The 26,113-nt window shown below is 40.3% G+C and overlaps 1 protein-coding gene across 1 annotated transcript in view; it reads right to left on the bottom strand.

The window, feature by feature from the left end:
* Nucleotides 1-26,113, bottom strand: part of TTLL5 (tubulin tyrosine ligase like 5) — a gene marked incomplete in the record, with an annotated part of 5,893,562 nt that overhangs the window by 1,319,040 nt on the left and 4,548,409 nt on the right. The window contains 1 exon segment of the mRNA XM_044073865.1: nucleotides 684-1,154. Within this exon segment, the coding sequence (XP_043929800.1) occupies nucleotides 684-1,154 (471 nt within the window).

Below are 26,113 nucleotides of genomic sequence, written 5' to 3'. Positions count from 1 at the left end.
AGGATTAAAGAAGATCACTGTAAGAAAAAAAAAGGAGAGACAGACTGAAGCTGGCAACATGGCTCGGGTTATGGAAGTCCAAGATAATCATCTGTTCCAAAGCTTTGACATGTATATCTAGCAGGAACATGTCTATGTCAAAAAGATTACATGTGAAGGATGTTTCAGGCTGACTGCAACATGTATACAAGAATACACAGTATAGTGACCAAATGTTGGCTGGAAAACTACCACTGTTATGTGTCACTATTTAAGAATGAATGGCTTAAGAAACCTAAAGGTGTTACAATTTCTCTATGTTAAAAATACAACTATATAATTTTATGCATCATACCATGGTACCAATCTAACTGTGTCATTATAAGTAGTTCTGATTGATGTTACTTGTATGATGTAATTGTTGGAATAAATTAATACAGTTATGAAAAAAAAAAGACTACATTGAATTATTTCAGAGAAATAGACCTTTACATTTAGGAAGAAAAACAGTCAGTGAAAGGAAATCAGCTTTCTTAAAAATGATCAGCAGTAAAGGGGTTAATTTATGAAAAGAGACTAAAATTAAATATATATAACTGAAGATGCTCAAAGTCACTACTTTACAGTACTCTAGTGTTTAATATACTCTTTATTCTTAGATCTTTAAATGGACAATCACAAACATTATTTGAATTCTTGCCTACCAGTTTTGGCTGATGCTGGCCTGGAGAGTTTCTGGCTGTAAATCTGAATGGCACTCTGTATAGATGAAGTGGACATGAAATGACCATTCCCATAACAACTGGAACTTGAGAGCTTCTGCTGCTGCTGCCCTTCAGGGTGTACTGGATGGAAAGACTGCAAGGCAGAAGTGTGTGTCCTGTTCACATTGAGTGGTGCAGTCCTGCCCAAGGTGGTTGAAGAGTAAGAAGCAGAAAACAACGATGTTTGCATCAAGCTGGAGTTTGAAGGACCGGTTTCAGTAGGGTGCTGTGGGGGCCGATGAATCCTTGCTTGAGTAGAATCCAAGGCTGGTGGATGGGAAGGGCAGTGCTGATCACTGGCACATCTTTGTACTACTGACCTGAGCTTCAAATTACTACAGCTAACAGAAGAAGGCTTTAGTACAGTGGCATCATCTGCTACCCTTCCTGCACCCTTAGCCACTGCTACACCTATCAAAATAAAATAAAACATTGTTAAGAAAAGTACTACAATTTTTATTTTAACATTTAAAATAAGCATTTCAGTCATTACTGCAGTTATAAATGCCCTAGAACTGATACAAAAATGCAATACATGAATTTTCATAGCTGCTGAAGAGCAAATAAAATCAGCTACAAATTTTAACCCCAAAGCTGCCGACCGAAGGGCTGCCTGACGACAGGACAACCCATTTGTAAGGACTGCAGATGCATCCTTGAAGGACATCATGAGGCTAGGAAATAAGCATTTAATTGAATAATATGTTACAACTGCATTTCTGAATGAATGTTCATCATTTTGATAATTACATTCAATGCTTCCCACTCTTCACTATACCACAACTCTAAATACACATACTCTAAATGGCTCAGATGACTTCATAGCCGATTTACCTGCTAAACATCAATTAAGGGTTCCAAAGCAGCAGGCATAGTCTAGTCAATATAAACAAAAGCAAATGGAGGATGGTGGAAGGTGATAAAACAGGATGCTGACTGACAAACAATAGTACCACATTTAATACAAAATTAACAATTATCAAGTTAAATCACACAATAAATTATTCAGATATAACATACAGTGTTTTTTTCAGTTGTAGGTAGTTTGTTGACTCTTCATCAAAGGCAGTTATACAGCTTTTGGAGCTAACTTCTGTGCTAGATACAGTAGGTCTGCTGTAAAGGGATATATGGACTGAACTAGTTTCTAGAAGTAAAAGCACTACAAATGAATGCATGCCTCCTAGGCAACTTAATCACCTATGAGAAGTGAGTCATATACTCGACTTGAACACAGTTTTTTTTTTTAAACAAAATCAAAGAAACAGAAATGAAACCAAGTTTAAGTGGAAATGATAAGTGACAGCTGTCAACAAGATGGGAAACTACACTGACATAGCTGACATTTCTTACAAGCAGTTCAGTTTTTTTTTCCTCCGCAAGGGGCTGGATAGTTCAAGATATTTTGCAGTTGCAATAATCTGAGGATATACTGCTGTCAGACAGGAAACTAAGCTAATAATCTCTTGAAGTTCTGAAAACAATAATGGAGGTCAGACTTTGAAAAGAATGGCAAACTTCATAGTATTTTCTCTAGATGTAGCAAGACAACATGTACCTCTTTCATTAAGGAGAAGGCCAAAATCCAACACAATAAAAAAGAAGACAGGCAAATATATGGAAAAGATGACTACAACAGCGTCTGAAACAGATACATGGAACCATAGAAATGTGACAGGGATATAACAACCACTCCACCCACCTCAGCTATTAAGGGATAAGCACATATTCTACTTATATCAACATTATTCCATGCTACTCATAAGTGCATTATGTCATCTCATACCTTGTTGAAGTCTATTGCCATTTTTCTCCCATCTAGTGATTCATTCGTAAATCATCGTTATTATTGTGAAACAAGACTTCCTCGCCTACCTTCATACAGCACACTTCTTTGGATAGCATCTACTTGGAGTGTATGCATTTCCTTAAAGTGCCTAAATGTTTTTATCATGTTCTACTCCCTTTTTTCTTCATTCCGTACTACAGAACATAAGCTCTTTATACAGCTTCTGGTGTAAAACATCTACTATTTCCATTACCATTCTATGAACCATATCAGTTCTTTTATCATCATCATCATAAGGAAGTCTCAGGATATTACTCCCTGAACACAGAAACAAGAAAACTTATTTTCTACTGGTGACACTTTTTGCTGTGCGTCCCTGTATTACATCAATCTTCTGTGTTGTTGTACCTCATCCTTCAATCCACCGATCCTCCCTCCTCTTGTCTCATGCGCCATTATTCTACTGATCCTCTGTGCTCCTGTCTCACATCCATTATTCCACGGATCCTCTGTGCTGTTGTCTCACACCTCATTATTCCATCAATAGTCCAGTATGGTAGAGACGAAGGCATGAACAAGCACAGAGATCATTTTAGGTAATTAGGAGCTTAATCCTGGAGATGTTTTCTAGATGGAAAAAGGAAGACTCTACTAAAGCCAAGGGTAAGCTAAGAAAAGTACAGCTGGAAGAGGATGAGAGATAGTAGGGAGGGGAGGGGAGAGTTCTGAGTACATACAGAAGTTAGGTGAATTAACAGTTGTCGCTTGTCCCTCTCTAACAAAGATGACTGCTGTGGCTTAGTGGTACTTCATGCAGGCTGGTGAGTCCAAGGTGTGGGGTTCGAGACTGACAAGGGTATTTTGTGTTGAAAAATGCGGTCTAATGTTTAAGGTACTTACCTTACAAACACAAGGTGCAGGGTTTGAGTCTCACAAGGGATAATTGGCTAGGCTTAAAATGGCTCGCAAGAGCAGTTAGCCTAGTACTAATCTATGAACCTATGAATCTATGAACCTAAATAAAAAGCAGGCAGGGTACTTCGTTTAGATGCTTTAATACATGGAAACACATCAGGATGGATAGCAGCATCATAAAATATAAACAAACTAGTTAACAGACAGACCTTACATACGTACATGCTTACATCTCAAAAGCTTAGTATAAAATGGCAGTCAGACTTGCACGCGCTCAGTATTTATACACTTGTGCAAGCCTTTGGATAGCTTCTTAAAGATACATATACACACACTGATCTAAATCCTCCCTCTTAAATAGATTGCCCTTTGTGCAAAAATATTAGAGTTTGACATGCATTATTACAGACATTACAAACAAAACACAAAGTTCATGTCCAAGTTGCCATGTATCTGTCACATGGCATGGAGATATGACCAAATCTCAACTTAGCAATCTGAAATGCATTTAGTAACAAGGACAGTCTTCGGTGAACAATTCGTCACAGGAACAGGAATATTCTCTGGAACTTCCCCAGGAACTGGAACACCAGACAACTCATTCTGAGATAAAGAGTCTTTCTCACAGGCTATGTGCTGTGGTATAGGCTTGGACACTGGTATCAAATGTTTTCATTTCCATCTAAACTCTGCTCCTTGTGATTCCACAATGTATGATCTTGTCTCTGGGCAAATATTCTTCATGACACCAATCCGATCATAATCTTTGGACGTTTGCATCCTTACCACTTCATCTTATAATGGATTGAGCGGTTTGCTGGTTTTATCATAGCAGGATGCCTGGGTTAATTGCTTCTTCAACTGATTGGCTTTCACTGATCTGTTGTTCTTGACACATGGAACCAACAATTGACTACTGATTGGTAATGCGGTTCTGGTTTGTCTCAACAGAAGTCTCTGAGAAGGTGAACCAAGATGTTTATCATGAGGAACATTTCTGAGATTCAAGAGATTCAGGAAAACTATTGTCTCGTTTTGACTTCTCTGTTTTCCACTTTGAACTGCACGTTCTGCCAAATCATTTGACTGCAGGTACTCTGGGCTACTCGTGGCATGAGTAAAGTCCCATTCTTTGGCAAATCTTTTGAACTGTTGGCTTGTAAACTGTATGCCATTGTCAGAAATAACTCTGTGCGGACTATCATGCACTGCAAAATGATGCTTCATCTTAGTAATGACAGTACTGGATGCTAGATTAGGAAGTAGGTCAATCTCAAACCAATATGAGTAAGAGTCTATCAATACCAAATAATGTTGACCAGCCCACTCAAAAATGTCGGTGGCTGCTGTTGACAAAGGTATTTCAGGAATCTGGTTTAGATGAAATGGTTTCTTCTGCTTATGTGGCTTAGTGCTATTACACATGGAACAAGATGAAAGTGCTCTCTCAATATCTTGTGACACAGAAGATCAAAATACTAGAACTTTCGCCCTTCTTTTAGTAGAGTCGGTTCCTGGATGGCCACGATGCAAGACAGTAATGTACTCTTGTTGCAAGGACTCTGGAACAATTCCTTTGGGACCTTTAGTAATGATACCATTGTCACACAAAATCTCATCTCTGTATGGAAAATAAGGTTGCACTTCTTGAGGTAAACTAGATTGCTTTGATGGCCATCCTTAATTGATAAAGTGGTTGGGTCTTTGTAAAACTGGATCTGTGGCTGTGTAATCTCTCAACTCATTAAGACGTGTGGAAGACAAATTTCTCACTTTCATGACTTCAAACTCAAGATTCTCATTTTCATGCTGTTCTCTGGTGTTTCTCGGTGATCTGGACAATGTATCAACAATATAAAGAAGTTTGCCTTTCTTGTAGTCAAGAGTGAAATTATACTTTTGCAATTTCGGCATCATGCGTTGCAGTCTAGCTGGAGCTAAATGCATAGGCTTTCTCAAGATGGTGACTAGAGGTTGGTGGTCTGTTTTGATCTGGATAGGTCTACCATAAACATAATCATGGAACTTTAAACTCAATTGCCAAAAGCTCTTCCTCAATCTGAACATGCAGCATTTCAGTTTGGGTGAGAGTTCTCAATGCATATGCAACAGGCTGACCCTCTTGCAAAATGACTGCACCTAGACTACATTTCAAAGCATCACATGAAAGAGTAACTGGCTCATGAACATCATAGTATCTGAGAGTTGGTGGACTACCAATTCTCTGTTTCAGGACTTCAAATGCTCTTTGGTGTTGCTCTAACCAAGACCATGATACATCTTTATGTGTCAGCTCTCTCAGTAGTGCTGATATTTGGCTCAAGTCTGGAATGAACTTGCCTAGACAGTTAATCATGAAAAGAAAATGTTGCAGGGCTTAAACATTGTCTGGAGCTGGCATCTCGAGAATGGCTGTTAGTTTAGAAGGGTCTGGTCGTAAGCCTGAACTGTTAAATAACTGACCAACATAAGTAACTTCTTATAGCCTCAATTTACATTTCTGTGGAGTGAGCTTAAGATTCACTTGATGTGCCCTTTCCAGAACTTTTCTGATGCTCTATCATGCTCAGCTTCACTGTGACCTCCTACCAGTATGTCGTCAACTATAACAGCACAAGGACACCCAGAAAAAAGTCACTCCATTGCACGTTGAAAGACTTCACTTGCAAAATTTATCCCAAATGGCATTCTCAAAAATCTGTATCTGCCAAAAGGAGTACTGAACTTAGTGAGCAATAATGACTTCTTGTCAAACAGAATTTGCCAAAATGAACTCTCTGCATCTAAGACAGAAAAAACAGTGGTATTTGGCATCAAGACTGAGACCTCTTTGACTGCACATTGAATGATGAGGTCTTTTTAGCACTTTGTTCAAATCTTGTGAGTCAATGCATATTCTGATGTCATCTGAGCTTTTCTTATGAGCTACCACCATGGAAGATACCCATTCAGTTAGAGCTACAACTGGACAAATCACACATTGTTTCTTAAAATGTCCCCTTTTAATAAAAGAATGTGGACCTTTTGATTTACAAAACCTTTTGAAATTATTCCACTTATTGCATTTGTGGCATTGTTGACCAAAAGCTAAACATTTTTCCATTTTAGATTCGTGATTTCCACCACAATTACGACAGTTGGCAATTAAACTAGGTTGGGGCCCATGCTCTCAATTTGCTGACTTACTCGTATGCTTTACTGAGACTGTGCGAACTCTGAAATTTGCTGGAAAGCTCTGGAGTTTACCAGTGGATGCTGCAGGGGCTACAGTTGCTACCATGTGCTTGGGCCTGTTTCTTTTACTATCAACATGAGCTTTGTCATTGTGCCTTCTAGATATGTTCTCATTTGTAAGCATATCTGTGTGTTTTTCTGTGAGCTCATACAGCTGACAAATCTCAATGGCCTTGTTCAAAGTTAAATCACTGTCATGAAGCAAAGTCTTTCTCACAGCATCATCTTTAATACTACAGACAAGTCTGTCCTTTATCATCTCATCCCTTTTAAATCACCAGATCTGTACATTTTAGCTTTGTTTCTCAAGTCATTTATATATGCTGCAAAAGTTTCACCAGGCTTTTGATCCCTTGTGTAAAATAAGTGCCTTTCAATTGTAACATTTGTCTGGGGTTACATTACAATTTAAGCACTCGGGGTCTTCCCTTGACTCAGCCTGTATAACAATATGATGGTTTCCCCTCTCCTGTATAGATAGCAGGTGCATACACAAATTAAAGGTCCCTTTCTATGGCTTCTGACCAAGCTAAATTAAGCAGAATAAATGGCTTTGTATGGTCATCTTTATCAGAAAATGCAACCTGTATGGATATGTGGTACTCTTGCTCAAACACTCTCCAGTTCTCTTAAATATTACCGTCAAACACAAGTGCACTGGGTTTTTGAAATCTGTCAGCCATGCTCACAAAGTATGCACAAACACAGTGAAAATATGGCCCTTGTAATTATGTATAAATAAACTGTTCTTATAGGTTCATAGGTCAGTACTAGGCTATCGGCGCAAGGGCCTAAGTAAGCCTAGTCAACAAGGTTCCTTGGCTTGCGCCACCCAAGAAAGTTATTTTCCTGTGCCCCTGTCAAGCAGAGCCACAGAAGTGATTCCCGGGGTGTATTTCCTATTTCCCATCCACTCATCAAGATTTTTCTTGAAGAGTGCTAATGAGGAACTTTGCTTGACATAGATGGGTAGCTTGTTCCAGAGTATGGGAAGTCTCTGGGACAGGAATCTATCCCTCCAGCATGTCCTACTTACTGTGGTGACAAGGTTTAGGTCCCCAGAGCATGTAGCTTGGAGGGATTGGGATTTCTTTAGGTGTAGCATGTCCAACAGCTTTGCGTTTGACATAGCTTTATATGTTAGGTAGAGATCACCTCGGAGTAGGTGACATGCTACAGAGTACAGCTGGAGTTTTTTGAGACGGCCAGTGTAGGGCATCTGTTTGAGGCCAGTAATCCTCTTTGCGAGGTATTTCTGTGGCCTTTCCAGCTGCAGCAGATGTCGTGTGAGGTACATTCCAAAAGGGGTACTGTACTCTATAATGTGTCTAATGAGTGTCGAGTAGAGTGAACAATGACCTCTTTTTTCCAGGATGAAAACCCTTTTCTGATGAGGTGTGTCACGTAGAAGGATTTCCTGACTACTGTGGTGATGTGATTATCAAAGGAGAGACTACTGTCCACCTGAGTCACAAGGTCTCATCACACATTCGGCGTTAAGTAGACTGCCGCCTACGTGGTAGTTCATGGGTACAGAGTTTTTACCAAAGGGGATGACAATGCACTTTTTGGACTTGAGCTTGAGGCCATGGGTGTGACACCAGGCATCTGTCTCAGTGAGGCCCTTCTGTAGAATGTCCACATCATTTGGGGACTCGACTATGGCTCCTAGTTTGCAGTCATCTGCGAACTTCGTTAGCCAAAGGCCTTCTGTGTTAGCCTGTACTTCAGAGAAGTAGATACCAAACAGGAGAGGTCCACGACTGAACCCTGTGGTACTCCACTTGTCACTGGTTTGAAGTCAGATTTGGAGTCTGCAACTTTTACAGTGTGGGTTATGTCAGTGAGCCAGCTGGCAACCCCATCTTGTGATGTAGGGATTTATACCTACTTTAGTGAGTTTAGCTATAATTCCAGAATGGGAGATGGTGTCGAAAGCCTTGGCGAGGTCAAGATAAGCTGTGTGAACCACCTTACCCTCATCTACAGCTTTGGTTACTGCCTCAAAGAAGTTATCACATTCAGAAGGCATGATCTGCCTTTCACAAACCCAAACTGGGTGGGGTCCAGAGTTTGGAGGTTACCAATGTCTTTGTTTATAAATTCCGCGATGATACATTCCATGGCCTTGCAAACCAGGCTTGTCAGGCTAATAAGGCGATAGTTCCCGGGAGCAGTGGGCACAAAGCCTGGTGTGAGGCTATGACTGAACATGGTGCTTAGGTGGGGGAGCCAGTTCATTCTGAATTTCATGTAAAACGCAGATGGGGATGTTGTCTGGTCCCATGGATGCTGTGTTTTTGGCTTTAGAGAGTGCAGCTTTTACCTGCGTAGTTGTGATTACAGGGACTCTGCATTCTTCCTGTACAGATATGGACCCTTTAGGGGGTGAGAGGGGTGGGGGGGTAAAGTTAGCAATGAACTTATCTGTCAGGATGTTGGCAATATCAGTTGGTTCTGTAATTTTCTTGCTGTAACTCAGAGCAGATCCGGATGTTGCCATTGAGATTCTGGACAGGTTAGATTCTGCCCTTCTGAGCTGGGAATTTCTGGTTAAAGGATTATTGTGGCTGCTTATTTGAACTGTTTCTTTCTGAAATTGGTGCACCTTGTTTGCTGTAGTATATACTAAATTCAGACCTGCTGAATCTAGCTTTGTTTGTATAACTTGAGCACTAATCCAGACCATCTTTTTTTTGGAGAAGGTTCCCCTGCACCCTAGTGGCAGGAGTGTGCAGTTAGAACTTGTCTGATCAAAGACTTCTGGAATGGGGCTCAGTTTTTAGATTTTTACTGGTTAATTTGCCTAGATCAGTTTGCTCACTTGCTACTGTATATAAAAAAAATACACTTTATGCATCATTGCTTAGCTAGGGTCAAATTTTCCCTTAGAACTAGCCAGTTTTTTTTAGTTTTAGCATGCAAATCTGTTTCTTTGAGCTCAGCACTTGTTCAGAGCTTGTTGTAAACACTAAATAAGCTACAAATTACTACAGCACTCAACTTTTCTCACTTTTCAAGAGGAAAAGAGTTTTTAGTACTTAATAAACACCTATCCAGGGATGTCTAAGGGTAAGCTCCCGGTGTTTTCTCCTGTCTACCTGATGAATCTGGGCATCTTAGGGCAATGCAGCAATTGCCTCATGTACACAGACAACCCTCTCCACCTACCACCCAACACTACAACCTGTGAGAGATGCACTTATATAGCCAGACTGGAAGCAAAGCTCTCTTCACCCAAGAATGGACTAGACAGTCAAGAGGAGAAGGTAAACACTTGCACCACACCACACTCATCACATATTCCCTCAAAACATACACCACCAAAACACACACATAGCAACACAAAACACACACCTACATTTGTGGAGGCTCTCAATAAAAATCTGCTTAAGCAACAGAGACCTCCAAAGGCGAAACGCATGCAACCTCCACCCCCCAACACAACCCAAATGACACACAGCCCACAAACTCAGTGTGCTACTCAACCACAGCCCATAAGGCATAACAACGTACCCAGCACTCTAGTCATAGATGACTCTATAGTCAGGCACACTGATGTTCCACTCAACAGGCAACAGGAGAAAGTTACTGTCAGCAGCCTGTCAGGTGCCAGGATCTGCCAAATAACGCACGCACTCAGGTCACTCTACAACAAGTACAAATATGACTCTGTCATTGGCCATGTTGGTGTGAATGACCTGAGACTTACCTCCCTGGACTACATGAAAAGAGACATGGAGGAGTTCTCTGATCTTGTAGCCCAGGCAGGTATGACCCTAGCCCTGAGTAGCATCCTGCCACCATCACCCAGAATGATACCACAGTACAAGGACAAAATGATTGACTTCAACAACTGGCTAAGCTTCTGGTGTCATTCTAAGGGGATCCAGTATCTGTCTGCCTGGGATGACATGATCGACAGACCAGGATGCTTTGCCAGAGATGGCCTGAACCTGTCACCCTTGGGATTCCAGATACTGGCAAAGGCTCTTGCCACCCCTATAGTGCCTTTTTTAGGCAAGGTTCAAATAACAAATTCACCACGGTAACAGGTACAAGCAAGCAAAATCTGAGAGTAATGCTACTCAATGCTAGAAGTCTAAACCTCAAAATGCATTCACTTGAGGTACTCCTTAAAATTGAGAACATTGACATCTGTGCAGTGACAGAGACCTGGTTCAAGGCTCCAGAAAGCACCCCTGCATTACCAGGCTATAATTCATACCACACCTTTCGGCCACCTAACCTGGACCGGAACACTAAAGGTGGAGGCATGTCCATATTCATTAAGGATATCCACACCTCCAGGCTAGTTGCTCAGCATAATACATCCGAGATTATCCAAGTGAAACTAACTCTGGGCAAGACCGTAATCCAAATTGTAACTTGCTACAGATCCCCCACCATGCCCCAGGATTCCCACTCCTCATTTCTTAATGCACTGGAAAATATTAGGGTACGACCCAACACCCTAATAATGGGCGATTTCAACTACCCCACCATTAACTGGGAAAACTACTACCAACTCTTTTGCTCAACGTTTTCTGGAGTTCATAAATTCCAACACCTTAGATCAACTTATCCACACCCCCTGGTCAGCCTCAGTAAGAAGCTGAGATCCCTCATAAAATCCTCCAAAGCTAGTTATGAAAACAAAATCACCACTGATTCTAAAGGCAACCACAAAGCATTCTATAGCTATGTCAAGAATCTCAATGGCAACACTCAGATCTGCTCTGAGTTACAGCACAATGGCATTAAATATACAGAATCAAGTGATATTGCCAACATCCTGGCAGATAGGTTCAGTGCTAACTTTATCCCCCCTCACCCACTAAAAGACCCATCTCTATACCAGAAGAATGCAAAGTTCCTGTAATCACAGCTGTACAGGTAAAAAACACACTTTCCAAAGCCAACAACACAGCATCCATTGGACCTGACAACATCCTAGCCTGCGTTCTACATGAACTACAGAATGAACTGGCACCCCACCTAAGTACCATGTTCAGTCATAGCCTAACCTCAGGCTTTGTGCCCATTGAATGGTGCACAGCGACGGTTATCCCACTCCAGAAAGGGGGAGCCACCATGTACCCCGGGAACTACCGCCCCATTAGCCGAACGAGCCTGGTCTGCAACGCTATGGACCTTATAAACAAAGACACTGGTAATCTCCAAACTCTGGACCCCACACAGTTTGGGTTTGTAAAAGGCAGATCATGTCTCCTAAACCTGAATGACTTCTTTGAAGCAGTCACCAAAGCCGTGGATGAAGGTAAGGTGGTTCACACAGCCTATCTAGATCTCGCCAAGGCTTCTGACACCAATTCCCACTCTGGAATTATAGATAAACTCACTAAACTAGGTATAAATCCCTATGTCACAAGATGGGTTGCCAACTGGCTCACTGACAGAACCCACACAGTGAAAGTAGCAGACTCCAACTCCGACTTCAAACCAGTGACAAGTGGAGTACCACCGGGTTCAGTCCTGGGTCCTCTCCTGTTTGGTATCTACTTTTCTGAAGTACAGGCTAACATAGAAGGTCTTTGGATAACAAAGTTCACAGATGACTGATAACTAGGAGCCATAACTGAAACTCCTAACGATGTGGACATCCTACAAAAGGGCTTCACTGAGACAGATGCCTGGTGGCAAAGCCATGGCCTCAAGCTCAATGCCAAAAAGTAAATTGTTATCCCCTTTGGTAAAAACTCTCTACCCATGAGCTACCACATAGGTGGTAGTCTACTTAACAACAAAAGTGTTATAAGAGACCTTGGGACACAGGTGGATAATAGTCTCTCCTTTGATAATCACATTACCACAGTAGTCAGGAAATACTTCTATGTGGCACACCTCATCACAAAAGGTTTCTCATCCAAGAAAAAAGAGGTTATTGTTCCCCTCTACTCATCACTCATTAGACTCATTATAAAGTACAATGCTCCTTTTGGTACGTACCTCACAAGACATCTACAATAACTGCAAAGGCCACAGAAATACCTCACAAAGAGGATTACTGGCCTCAAACAGATGCCCTATTCAGACAGTCTCAAAAATGTCCAGCTTTACTTTGTCGCATATCGCCTACTCAGAGGCAATATCTACCTAACATACAAAGCTATGTCAAACCCAGAGCTGTTGGACATGCTCCACTTAAAGAAATCCCAATCCCTCTGAGCTACACACTCTGGGGACCTAAACCTTGTCACCACAATAAACAGAGCATGCTGGAGGGATAGATTCCTGTCCCATACTCAGGAACAAACTACCTATCTAAATCAAACAAAGCTCCTCATTAGCACTCTTCAAAAAAAATCTTGATGATTGGATGGGAAATAGGAAATTCACCCCGGGGATCACCTCTGTGACTCTGCTCGACAGGGGCACAGGAAAATAATTTTCTTGGGTGGCGAAAGACAGGGTACCTTTTTAGCTCAGCTTGTATAGGCCCTAGGGCCGATAGCCTAGTACCTACCTATGAACTTATAGAATGCTTTGTGCTTGTCCTTAGAATCAGTGGTGATTTGGTTTTTGTAGCTAGCTTTGGAGGATCTTATAAGGGATCTCAACTTCTTACTGAGGCTGACCAAGGAGCTCCTCCACTCAAGGGAGTTTACTCTCTTTTGCACCATTTCTTCCTTCTGTTGTAGATATGGCAGGAGACCACCAGATTGGCTTCCTTTTTTTGGAGGATAGCGTCTTGGTTCTGTTTGGGATAGCATGATCCATGCACTCGTGTAAGTGCTTATAGAGTGCATTTGTGTAGGATTCAGCAGTCGTAACTGCATTGTCCATCTGCAAGGGTTTCATGTTTGCCACTTCTGTCTTAAGAAGCATGAAGTTGGCTTTGGAGAAATTTTTTACCATGGTTTCCTTAATGGGGGTGGGGCGGCATGTGGATATCTAGGGTGATTAGCTTATGGTCAGATCTGACCAATGAGGAGTTGAGTTCAGGTGTTGAACACTGGTCACTCATGTTGGTAATGACTAGGTCTAGGATATTGTTGCCCCTGGTGGGGGTGTGGATAAGCTGATCCAGGGCATTGGAATTTATGAATTCCAGAAAGTGTTGAGCGAAGGAATTGGTACATGGGTAGTTGAAATCACCCATTATTAGGGTGTTTGGTTGAACCCTAATATTTTCCAGTATATCAAGAAAAGAGGAGTGGGAATCCTGGGGCATGTTGGGGGATCTGTAGCAAGCTACAATTTGGAATGCAGTTTTGCCCAGAGTTAGTTGCATGTGGATAACCTCGGATGCATTATGCTGAGGAACTAGCCTGGAGGTGTGGATATCCTTAATGAATATGGACATACCTCCGCCTCTGGTGTTCTGGTCAAGGTTAGATGGCCGAAAAGTGTGCTATGAGTTATAGCTTGGTAATGCTGGGTTGCTCTCTGCAGCCTTGAACCAGGTCTCAGTCACTGCACAGATATCGATGTTTCCCATTTTAAGGAGTGCCTCAAGGGAGTGCATTTTGAGATTTAGACTTCTAGCACTGAGTAGCATTACCCTCAGTTTTTGCTTGCCTGTTCCTGTTATGGTGGTGAATTTGTCATTTGAACCCTGCCTACAAAAGGCACTATAGGGGTGGCAAGAGCCTTAGCCAGTATCTGGAATCCCAGGGGTGACAGGTGCAGGCCATCTCTGGCAAAGCATCATGTTCTGTCGACCATGTCATCCCAGGCAGACAGATACTGGATCCCCTTAGAATGACACCAAAAGCTTAGCCAATTGTTGAAGTCAATCATCTTATCCTTATACTGCGGTATCATTCTGGGCGATGGCAGGATGCTACTCAGGGCTAGGGTCATACCTGCCTGGGCTACAAGATCGGAGAACTCTTCCATGTCTCTTTTCGTGTAGTCCAGGGGAAATATGGAGGTACGTCTCAGGTTGTTCATACCAACATGGACAATGACAGAGTCATATTTGTACTTTTTGTGGAGTGACCTGAGTGCATGGGTTATGTGGCGGATCCTGGCACCCAACAGGCAGCTGACAGTAGCCTTCTCCTTGTTCAGCCTGGTGAGTGGGACATCAGTGTGCCCGACTATAGAGTCACCTATGACTAGTGTGTTGGGTACGCTGTTTTGCCTTGTGGACTGTGGTTGAGTGGCACACTGAATGTGTGGGCTATGTGTCACTTGTGTTGTGTTGGAGAGTGGAGGTTGTTTGCGTTTCTACTTTGGAGGTATCTGTTGCTTGAGCAGATTATTATTGAGAGCACCCGCTAATGTTTTCATGTTTCTATGTGTGGATTTTGCTGGTGTAGGTTTAGTGGGACTATGTGATAAGTGTGGTGTGGTGCAAGTGTTTACCTTCTCCTCTTGACTGTCAAGTTCAGTCTTAGCTGGAGAGAGCTTTACCCCCACTTTGACTACATAACTGCATTTCTCACAGGTTGTAGTGTTGGGTGGTAGGAGGAGAGGGATGTCTGTGTACATCAGGCAATTGCTACATTGCCCCAAGATGCCTAGATTAATCAGAGAGACAGGAGAGAACACTGGGAGCTGACCCATGGACATGCCTGAATAAAAACTATTTTCCTTTAGAGAAGTCAGGAAAGTGAGTAGAAGAGCTGTTTTTCTCTAAGCAAGTGAGGAAAGTAAGTACAAAAACTGTTTTCCTCTAGGTAATGAGGAAGGTTGAGTGCTGTAGTAATTAGTAGCTTATTTAGTGCTTACAACAAGTTCTGAACAAGTGCTAAGCACGAATAAGCAAATTCAAGTGCTAAAACTAAGAATCTGTATCTGGACTAGACTAGTTACAGGTAGGAAACAAGTGCAAATGTGGGCTTTTAAATCAGACATGTTGACAGAGATGGAAAAATTGCCCGAACGACCAATAACTACAATTTCTGGGTGAGTAACCACTCCTTATATGGTAGATAGGTTACCTAGTGCTTACCACTCCCACTGATAAGCTAGCAGGCTTCCCTCCAACACAGAAAGGCTTGGGGTGCTCAGAAGCTGACAAACAGTCCTGGATAGAGCAAATCTGTATCTGGACTAGACTAGTTACCGGAAAGGGGGGAAATAAGTGCAAATGCAGGCTTTTAAATCAGAAAGTTGAGAGAGATGGAAAAACTGCCCAAACAGCCAATAACTACAATTTCTGGGCCAGATCCACTCCTTATGTGGTAGCTAGGTTACCTAGTGCTTACCACTCCCCCTGATAAGTTAAAAGGCTTCCCTCCAACACAAAAAGGCTTGGGGGGTTCAGGAGCTTACAAACAGTTCTGGATACAGCAAATCTGTATCTGGACTACACTAGTTACAGGAAGGGGGGGGGACAAGTGCAAATGCGGGTTTTTAAATCAAGAATTTGACAGAGATGGAAAAACTGCCCAAACGGCCAATAACTACAATTTCTGGGCCAGACGAGTCTCCTTATGTGGTAGATAGATTACCTAGTGCTTACCACTCCCACTGATAAGCTAGCAGGCTTCCTTCCAACACAAACAGGCTTGGGGGGCTCAGAAGCTTACAAACAGTCCTGGATATAGTAAATCTGTATCTGGACTAGACTAGTTACAGGAAAGGCAGGAAACAAGCTTAATTTTTTTTGTTACAGTTAAGATGAACAGATGGAGATTCTAGCAAAGTTTTTTTTTTGTAAAGGAAAGGGAGAAAGGGGAAGCAGAAGATAATTCAAGGTTAGGAAACTAAATGGGTTGCCCTCCTCAAATGTTCTCTCTGTATTAAGTAGAATGAGCTAATGAGACTAGACTGGGAGGAGTGTCCCAGATCATATTTACAGTAGGAGTGGGCAACTGCAAAGCCACCAAGTATAACAGCAAGACACCAACAGGAAAGGAGGGTGGGGAACAATACTACAGCTACCAGCCTACGCTCGTTTAACCAATAAACAATACAGAAATATTTATCACAGCAGAAGAACAGTGAGCCATAAAATTAAAGTTTTTAAACAGATAAAGGAGCAAGGAGACTCTACAGAATGCTTTTAACTGCAAACAAATCAGCTATATGATACACTCCTTGGCAGGAAATCAGAACAAACAAACAGGTGCTTAAACAAGTAGAGGAAATTTCCAGTTAATACTATTCACATAGTGAAACTAGCTAGAAAGCTTTTCAAACAGTGTGACGGTAAAAACCTTATTTATCAGGCCCTGTAAGGCAGACAATTTTAGTTCAACCATGCAGATTAGTTAGTGGCAATAAAATACAGTAAAAAGTATGCAGCAGGCAATACAAAATGTTATATATAAATTGCCAGAAGCAATAACTAGTAAAAATAAGCAAAAAAAAAAAAAAAAAAACAAGATACAGAGTTGTAGTCAATGCACTTTCTCCACTCGGCTCAGTGTGTGTATAGACATAAATCCTCTCAAAGTTAAGGCTTAAATACCAGAAGATACAACCTTAAAATAACTTAAAAAAAAGCTCAAAAGAACCAATGAGTGCTTACTCCAAGCCCTAGAACACCCAACCTCCACCAGCCAGCAGCCAATCAATACAATCCTGCCACAAAGGTAAAGAAAGGCTTCTGCTAATTCAAGATGGCCTGGACATGTGTTCAGAATAACCACTGCAAAAACAAACAGGCCCAGAGACAGCAAATCTGAACTGGGACAATACTACAGCTACCAGCCTACACTCTTTTAGCCAGTAAACACTATAGAAATGTTAATCACAGCAGAAGAACAGCAGTGAGCCACAAAATTAAAGTTTTTAACAGATAAAGGAGCAAGGAGATGCTAAAGAATGCTTTTAACTGCAAACAAATCAGTTATATGATGCACTGCTTGTCAGAAAATCAGAACAAACAGGTGCTTAACAAGTAGAGGAAATTTCCAGTTAATAATTTTCACACAGTGAAACTAGCTAAAAAGCTCTACAAACAGTGTGACAGTAAAAACCTTATTTATCAGGCCCTGTAAGGAATACAAATTTAGTTCAACCATGTAGATTAGTTAGTAACAATAAAATACAGTAAAAAGTATGCAGAAGGCAATAACAAGTGCTATATATAAATTGCTAGAAGCAATAACTAGTAAAAATAAGCAAACAAAAACAGGATACTTATTGTTTTATAGCTCATATCAGAGTTGTAGTCAATGCCCCTCCTCCACTCAGCTCAGTGTGTATAGATAGAAATAATCTCAAAGTTAGGGCTTAAATACCAGAAGATACAACCTTAAATAACTTTAAAAAAAAAGCTCAAAAGAACCAATGAGTGCTTATTCCAAGCCCTAGACCACCCAACCTCCACCAGCCAGCAGCCAATCAACACAATCCTGCCACAAGGTAAAGAAAGGCTTCTGCTAATTTAAGATGGCATGGGCATATGCTCAGAACAACCACTGCAAAAACAAACAGGCCCAGAGACAGCAAATTTGAACTGGGACAATACTACAGCTACTAACCTACACTTTTTTAGCCAGTAAACACTGCAGAAATGTTTATCACAGCAGAAAAACAGCAGTGAACAAAATGAAAGTTTTTAAACAGATAAAGGAGCAAGGAGATTCTACAGAATACTTTTAACTGCAAACAAATCAGTTATATGATACACTCCTTGGCAGGAAATCAGAACAAACAAACAGGTGCTTAACAAGTAGAGGAAATTTCCAGTTAATACCTTTCACACAGTGAAACTAGCTAAAAAGCTTTACAAACAGTATGACAGTAAAAAACGTATTTATCAAGCCCTGTAAGGCAGACAATTTTAGTTCAGCTATATATAAATTGCTAGAAGCAATAGTAAAGCAATGTCTTTTGGCTTTTCCCGATTAGGGGTTGCCACAGCGGAACTCCGGTCCACTAATGATTGGCAGTAGATTTTTTTATGGTGCCAAGTTGCCAGCCCAACGTCCAACCTTCAAGGAAGGCACAGCCATTCACACACGCACCTACCTGCATGTCTTTATACGTCACTCGACCACGGGGAGGACATGCAGACTCCACAGAGAAGGCACTCCAGCCTAGAATAACTAGTAAAAATAAGCAAAAAAAAAAAAAAAAAAAAAAAAAAACAGGATACTTATTTTATGTCTCAGATCAGAGTTGTAGTCAATGCCCCTCCTCCACTCGGCTCAGTGTGAACAACATTCAAATGGACAGTAAACTTTTCGAAATACTGTACTTTGCGAAATATGCTCTGTAATGGCTGTATTCTGTGAAATAACTTTGCTGTAATACTGTAGAAACATGCAACCACTTTATACACTTCTAATAACTCAGATATCTTTGATTAATATGAAAAATACGTGTTCAGCAAAAATGTGGTTGTTTCCTTTTAGTTTATTCATTTTATAGAAATTCGGACTTAATTTCAAACATTTTCCATAATAATTTGAATATTTTTATCAATAATGGCCATAGCGGTTAAACAAATATAATTTTGCATGTTCTGTATGCCTCGTTTCATATTTTGTGAATAAAAAAATAGTGTTGAGCAAGATTTAACATCTGAGATTCGTTTCTGACCTGTTTTGCAAAGTATGCATGTTGTAGGGATGATTCAGTCCTCGATATTCTTTAAGTTTCAACTAAGTGCCTCTTGATCTCAAACTGAAGAATTTGGATTCCATCCTGACTTCAAGTAATTTAGACATGCCGCTTCTGACACCATGTCGCTCGTCCCTCTCTAACATTGATGACAAGTAGGTGGGGTATTTCGTTTAGAGGCTTTAATGCATAGAAACAAATCAGGATGGACAGCAGCATCATAAAATATAAATGAACTAGTTAACAGACAGACCTTATATACATACATGCTTACATCTCAACAGCTTACTATAAAAATGGCAGTCAGACCTGCACGTGGTCAGTATTTGTACACTTGTGCAAGCCCTTGGATAGCTTCTTAAAGGTACATACACACACACTGATCTACAGCAATTGTGTTTGATAAGTAAAAGATTAACTGTAAGCTCTGACTATGATTATTAAGAGAGAAATTACCTGAAGGCTGTAAGGATGTGGTGGGGAATTACCACTGTTATGTGATGGCCCCATTTTGATAGCATTTGCTTTGTGCCTGCTTGAAAAGACAGTTTCTTAATTAAAGGGCAACATGGATGTTATTTATTCAAAGGCAGCTGTCCAGACTTCTGAAAGAAGTACTGAGAATAAGTGGCTGGTGCAAGATAAATTAGTTTGTGGAGTCTGCTGGTTTAAAAGCTGGTGCAATAAGAGAGAGACCTGAAGTTGTAAGGTGGAGCGTCTCTTAGCTGAGTATGGAAGGGTCTCCAGACTAATGAGCTTAAAGATCAATGTTCCTAGCAAGAAAGTAGTTCTCTGTGTAATGTGTAACCATTTGGCTTTACACGAGTGATATAGTGATGTTCACTTCTTGATGACAGGGTTATGTACCCGCAGATGCTGCTAACTGTTGTTTAAAGCATGATAAGATTCTTTTTTGATGCAAAAGCAACAACTGTTAGTCCATATTCAAGTTGTGATAGTACAAACTCCCTTACCAATAATGGCTCCGCCTAAGGGAAGACAGAAAAAAATCTTTCTTGTCCAGAAGAGAAATTTGTTGACTTTGGATATGGTACATTAAATATGGAAATTAAAATTATGTGTTCAATCTAAGCAAATTTGAAACTAGATCTATCAAGGTACAGTTTCTTACAGTCCTTTTCTACTGTGTAAAATGATCCAGTTAGTGGAAAATCTATTCAGTTTCTGTGATATTCCAAACAGAATTGGTTTGGTCTTCGTTATTTTTAAGGTATCCAAATGTTTTGGGTTTTTAATATCGTAACTTGACTGAACCCCATTCCTGATCCAGAGGACTACTTAAGTTGAAGCAATTAGTATTGCTTCAGTCTTTGACATTTGCCATGAGGGCTGTTTGCAACACTTGCAATGTACCCCAAATTGCCTCTTTCTGCAGTTTGTATGGAGTTACATACATCAGCAGCATATGTAAGCATGAACATTTTTATTAGACCTGTTGCTCCTCCTACTACTGGAACTGTATGGGTGTGTTCATCCCACATTACTCTAGTTTCTGCTTGCAAATGTTGGTATTTTATGATTTTGTGTCCCTCAGTTCATAGGGCACTATAATCGCTGTGTGTAACTATTTTAATGATTAATGGAAGTTTTCCTTTTCACTATGACTTCTATATCTGGTTTTCCTGCTTTCTACTTTCTTATCTGTTTAGTATTGGATTATTCAATGTGATTAGAATTACATTTTCATTTTCGGTAATACTTTGTGGTCCATGTTTACAATGCTTCTTAATTACTTGTACAGTGTAGTGTGTACAGAGTCCCCAGTGCAACAATCTTGCCACATTACTGTATCTTTCAGTTTACAGACCCCGATGAAGTATACCACACACAGCAGTAGAGTGTACAACTGTTTCCAGTTCTGTACTACAGAACCTAGATTTGTCTACATCTCCCACTTTTTCTGTAGACTTTGTAAACCAAAGTGTATGTAGCCCGCCATATTCAGTGTATGTTGCCTGCCATCTTTATCTGCCAATACTAGTCTTTCATCTTTTGGTTTAAATTCTCTTTAACAACAAAGGTGTCAAATCTTCATCAACATGTGGTTGCTCCAAGGGTTCTCTATACTTGCTACTATAATTACTGACTTTCTATTTTTCTTTCCTTTTTCTGGTCCTGTTCTTTATATTATTTCCTTTGTTTTTAGCACTTTCTGTTGCATCCTGGCTTTCATTTACTTCTGGTTTGATTTCCATTCTTACTCCCTTCAGGAGTGCTTTTGGTGATCTGACCAAAGCTATCATTTTAGATTTCTTTTCTTCATGCTTTAGAACTTTCACTATGTTTGGATCTGATGTACCTGACCAGGCAATGCAGTAACTAAAGCAACCTCAAAGGTTTCTTACAAAAAGAATACAAAACGTAAAAAACCTACCTTATGCAGAGCAGCTTAAAGCCCTTCCCTCTACTCAGTCTCCTACAGATTGCTGAGGGGTGATCTATGCCTGGCTTACAAGGCATCTGCAAACCCCACACTTATGAATCTCCTACATATTTGTAAGTCACACAGCACCAGAAATACAAGGTCTAGGGACCTGAATTTTGTCTGTGACATAAACAGAACATGTTGGAGAGACAGCCATGTGCACCAGAGACTGCTCCTCCTATGGAACCGGCCTCCCATTCATCTGAAGCTGTGTTTGTCTATTACCCAGTCTGAGCACAACCTAGACAAGTGGATGGGGAATAGGAAATTTACACCAGACCTGGCACCCATGTCACTTATGGACAGTGGTAGCTTAAAATGCCTAGCTCTCTATGTCCTATTTAAATGCAGGACATCACTATTATTTTGTGAAAACTTGTCTAGGCTTAGAAAGGCCCCTTGGGTCATTAACCTAGTAGCAGTCTATGAATATATGAATCATTAAATATGTAAGCCGTCCCATGATTTTGAGGATGCCCATACTTCATTCAGACTATGGGAGAAATAAGCTTGGCATGAATTTTTTTTTATATCACTTGATAAATGGAGCATTTTCCTTGTTTTCCTCTCCAAATGATCCAATACATTATGGTGCCAGCCATTTACATAAAAGATGTAACAGCAGGAAGAGAAAACTGATTTATAGCTTGAAATTTATCCCTAGATGTCAAGGCAATTTTCCATATTAGCTTTAATCTTCTGTTTAATTCCTCTATAATCACATTTCTGTCGCAAGTTGATATTTTCTTGATGTTGCAGCTTTCCTGAGATACGTGCTGCTTTTGCACATCTACCAACATCAAACATTATTCTTATATTATCTGAAAATACTATTTGTAGTCGTGCTTTCAGATGCTTGTCAGATGAGATATGCAGCTTTAAAACATCCACAAAAAGCATAGATGTCTTTGAACAAGGACAGTTTCTGGAAAATAAGCTGTAAACACAGCCTAGTCCAGTAAGTAAGCACTTTTAAGGGTTAAGGTAAGAAAAAACATAAATGATGACAAACAATCAACCTGAAGTATCCCCTTTTGAATTTTATCCTTGAGTTAATAATTTGTCCTTTGTCATGGCTTAGCTGCAAAGTGGTTTGATACTGTTACATGGTCACTGTAATGTAATTGATCAATGTAAGGGGCATCTTTTACATTAGTAAATGCTCTATTATCTAAGAATGTGGGATGCTATCAAATGCTTTTTTGTAATCTATCCATGCCATATTTAGATTTTGACCCTCTGTACATAACTCTATTATATTTTATCAGCATACAATTCTTTCTTCTACATATGACTACTTAGGGATTTCTAATACAGTGCAGAAATGGATCCCATTTCAAAGTCAGAGTGTGATTAAAATTCATCAAAATAGTATGGGTTCAGGATTTCATTTTTGCCAACAGTCCACTTCTCAGCACCTGCAACGTACCCAGAACATTACATATAGTGTTAGCATATTTAAATATAATTGCAAATTCTTTTTTTCTTAGTACTGTTTTTCCTACTACTGTTGGAGCTGTCTGGGTCCCTTTCTTCCACACTGCTGAATTAAGCTTTGGCACAAGTATGGCTAAACTATTAAGCTTTTTATTTAAAAGTTAAGATATATCAGGGACTCCCTAAGTTGTGCCAGTAAAATTTTCTCAATGGAATTACTTTATCTTTTCGCTGACTCAGATGTTTAATACTTCTAGTTTAGAGTTACAAATCCAGTACACCTTGGAGAATGGATCCTAACTAAGATTTGCTCTAGTTTTTGCTTGCAGATTCTGGAACTTTATGTTTGTTAGTATGCAAACTATAATCACTGGGTGTAAATATTTCAATAATTAATGGAACTTTTGTCTTTTTCTTGGACTACAATATCTGTTTTTTGCAACTATTTTCTTTAACGGTTTGTACTGAGTAATCCCATGTGATCCAAACTTCTTCACTGTCGATAATCCTTTCTTGCATATGACTTACTTGCTCAGCTATATTTGTACAACTTTATATGCACAACAGCTATTGCTACATCACTTTGTCTTTTATCTTACAGATCCTCAGCCATGTGTCTACTGTAACCAGCAATGAAATGTACAACTGTTTCCTGTTCTGTTTTACAAAACCTTCTTTTGTCTGTTTCTCTCATGTTTTCTACAGACACAGTTGCTCTTTCATGAGTGTGGGGATAAGTACAGTTGTGTAAGTAAATGTACTATAATTGTAGATGTTTGAATTATCATTACTGCAGTAGTCTTAGCTACAAGGGTTATATTCTGCCAAGGATATAACAGCCAACTAGCTTCCAAAGCTTCAGGGCACCTTCCATGTGTTCAAAATATCTGGCACCTCGAGCTGAGCTGACTAAAAGACAACTTTGGATGCCAAGCCCTTCAGAGACTTTCTGACAACAAAGAGAGTGAGGGTGATCTCTGAAAAGCTAATGTTAGGAAGAACAAAAAAAATTATAATAATCACATCATGGCATAAACAACACACCAAAACACAAGGGAGAAAGGAGGAAGGGGGTGGCTACTACAGCACTAATTATATGAGGATCTACTGTTATGGTAACTTTAACCTACACAATTGTACTATGTTCATCATTACTGATCACTGCTGCAGTAGCCTTAGTTATAGGGGTGCATTACCCTACCTTATAACATTTAGAAGGTGGAAGGAGAAGCATCCAGTAACTCCTGGAGAAGAGTCCTTGTATACTCTAGCCATAGAAAAAGAATCAAGCTTACAGTGCTTTGCAAAAGTATATACAGAGGACCAAACTGTGGCTTCTAGAATACTTCTAAAATCCAACCCTTTTCCAAAATCCATAGATGAAGCAAAGGTCCTGGTAGAGAGGGCCTTGACCCTACCTGGAATAGTTTTCCTGTGGTAAATACAACAAAAAGTAAAATTGCCTTAGGCAATAGTTTGGAAATAGTCTGTTTTGCACATGTTGTACCTTCTTCTAAACTTCACAAGAAGTGAACAACTGATCTGAAGATCTGAAATACTTAGTTCTATATATTTCTGAGTTGTCTCTGGACATCCAAGGTATGGAGTATCTTTTCTCCCTCAATTTTTGGGTTCAGGAGAGTAAATAGGGAGATGCATAGTTTGGCTAAATTTAAACTCAGACAGCACTTTAGGCATAAAAGAAAGATTAATTCTCAAAGAAACCCTGCCCCTCAGGAAAATGAGACAGTACTGACTTACCAAAAGAGCTTGACCTAAGAAATGCTTCTGGCAGACAGCAGAGGAATCAGTAAAACTGTTTTTCCATGTTAAGAACCTCAAGTCAGCCAGGTTAGCTGGTTCAAATAGAGCAAGTGTTAGCTTCTGGAACACAAAACTAAGATCCCATGGACAAGCCACTGGTTTTCTAGTAGGCCTCTCCTGCAAAACCTCTTTCAAAAAGAGGAAAATCCATGCAGAGACATGCTTAAATAGTTGATAAATGAACCTTGGCATAGGAGTAAGAAAGACCAGAGGATAGTAACTCATTTACACACATTCTAAATCCAGAGAACATATATCCCTGAATGGGTGGTGGTGATGTTGTTGGCACCAAATAGAAAACCTTTTTCCACTTGCTAACATATGATTTTCTGGTAGCTGCATGTCCTCAATAAACAGATGCATAAAGGGAATTAAGTCCCTATCATCCAGGTCAGTCAACTGAAGTTGATTGGTGCCAGGGTATATCAAACAACCCTGTTCCTTTGTGAGTAGATCCAGTCTGTGTGGCAGCTTGTGGTGATTGGCCCTGGCCATTTCCAAAAAAAAACAAAGGAAGAAAATGGTTGACTGGGCCAGGAAGGAGTCAGCACAATGAATTTGGGAGAGTCCTTCTGAATCTTCAGAAGTCCCCTTGATATTAGTAGAAAGAGTGATAAAGCATAACAGAACATTCCTGTCCAAGGAAAAGGAAATGCTTCTGTGCTATACACTTTCTTGCATGGGGTATTGCAGCAGAATTTGCCAGCTAATTGTTCAAAGAGGAGGCAAAGAGGTTTTCTTGAGGAACTCCCCACAGATCAATTTTTGGAAGACTCTGTGATCTAGTTTCCATTTGTGAGGGTCTGCCCTTAACCTGCGCAGATTGCCTGTCACACAATTTTGCTCTGATGGAAAGTAGGATGCCTGTAGAGTGAGACTGTGCTGTGAAGCTATATCCCAATCTAACATGGCTAGTCTGTGGAGGGGGTACTACCTGGTACCCCCTTGCTTGTTGGTGTACCACATGACTGTGATATTGTCTGTTACAATGTGAAGAGATCTTGGAGACCAAACAAGATTCACAGAGTTTCATAGTTTCATAGTACAGTACTAGGCTATCTGCCCTGGGGCATTTGTAAGCCTAGCCATAGTGATGTGGCTTTTGCCACCCCATGAAATGGTACAAAAAATGTACAGAATAAATTTAGAATACTGTGCCTCTGTCTAGTAGTGACACAATGAAGGTCCCCTTATATAATAGAATTAGTTTACTGTGCCTCTGTCTAGCAGTGACAC

This window comes from Protopterus annectens, chromosome 6.part0, assembly GCF_019279795.1.
Source record: "Protopterus annectens isolate FY-2018-M chromosome 6.part0, PAN1.0, whole genome shotgun sequence".
NCBI classification, from domain to species: Eukaryota; Metazoa; Chordata; order Ceratodontiformes; family Protopteridae; genus Protopterus; species Protopterus annectens.
The sequence above is the reverse complement of the archived record's forward strand: the minus strand, read 5'-3'. Positions and strand labels throughout refer to the sequence as shown.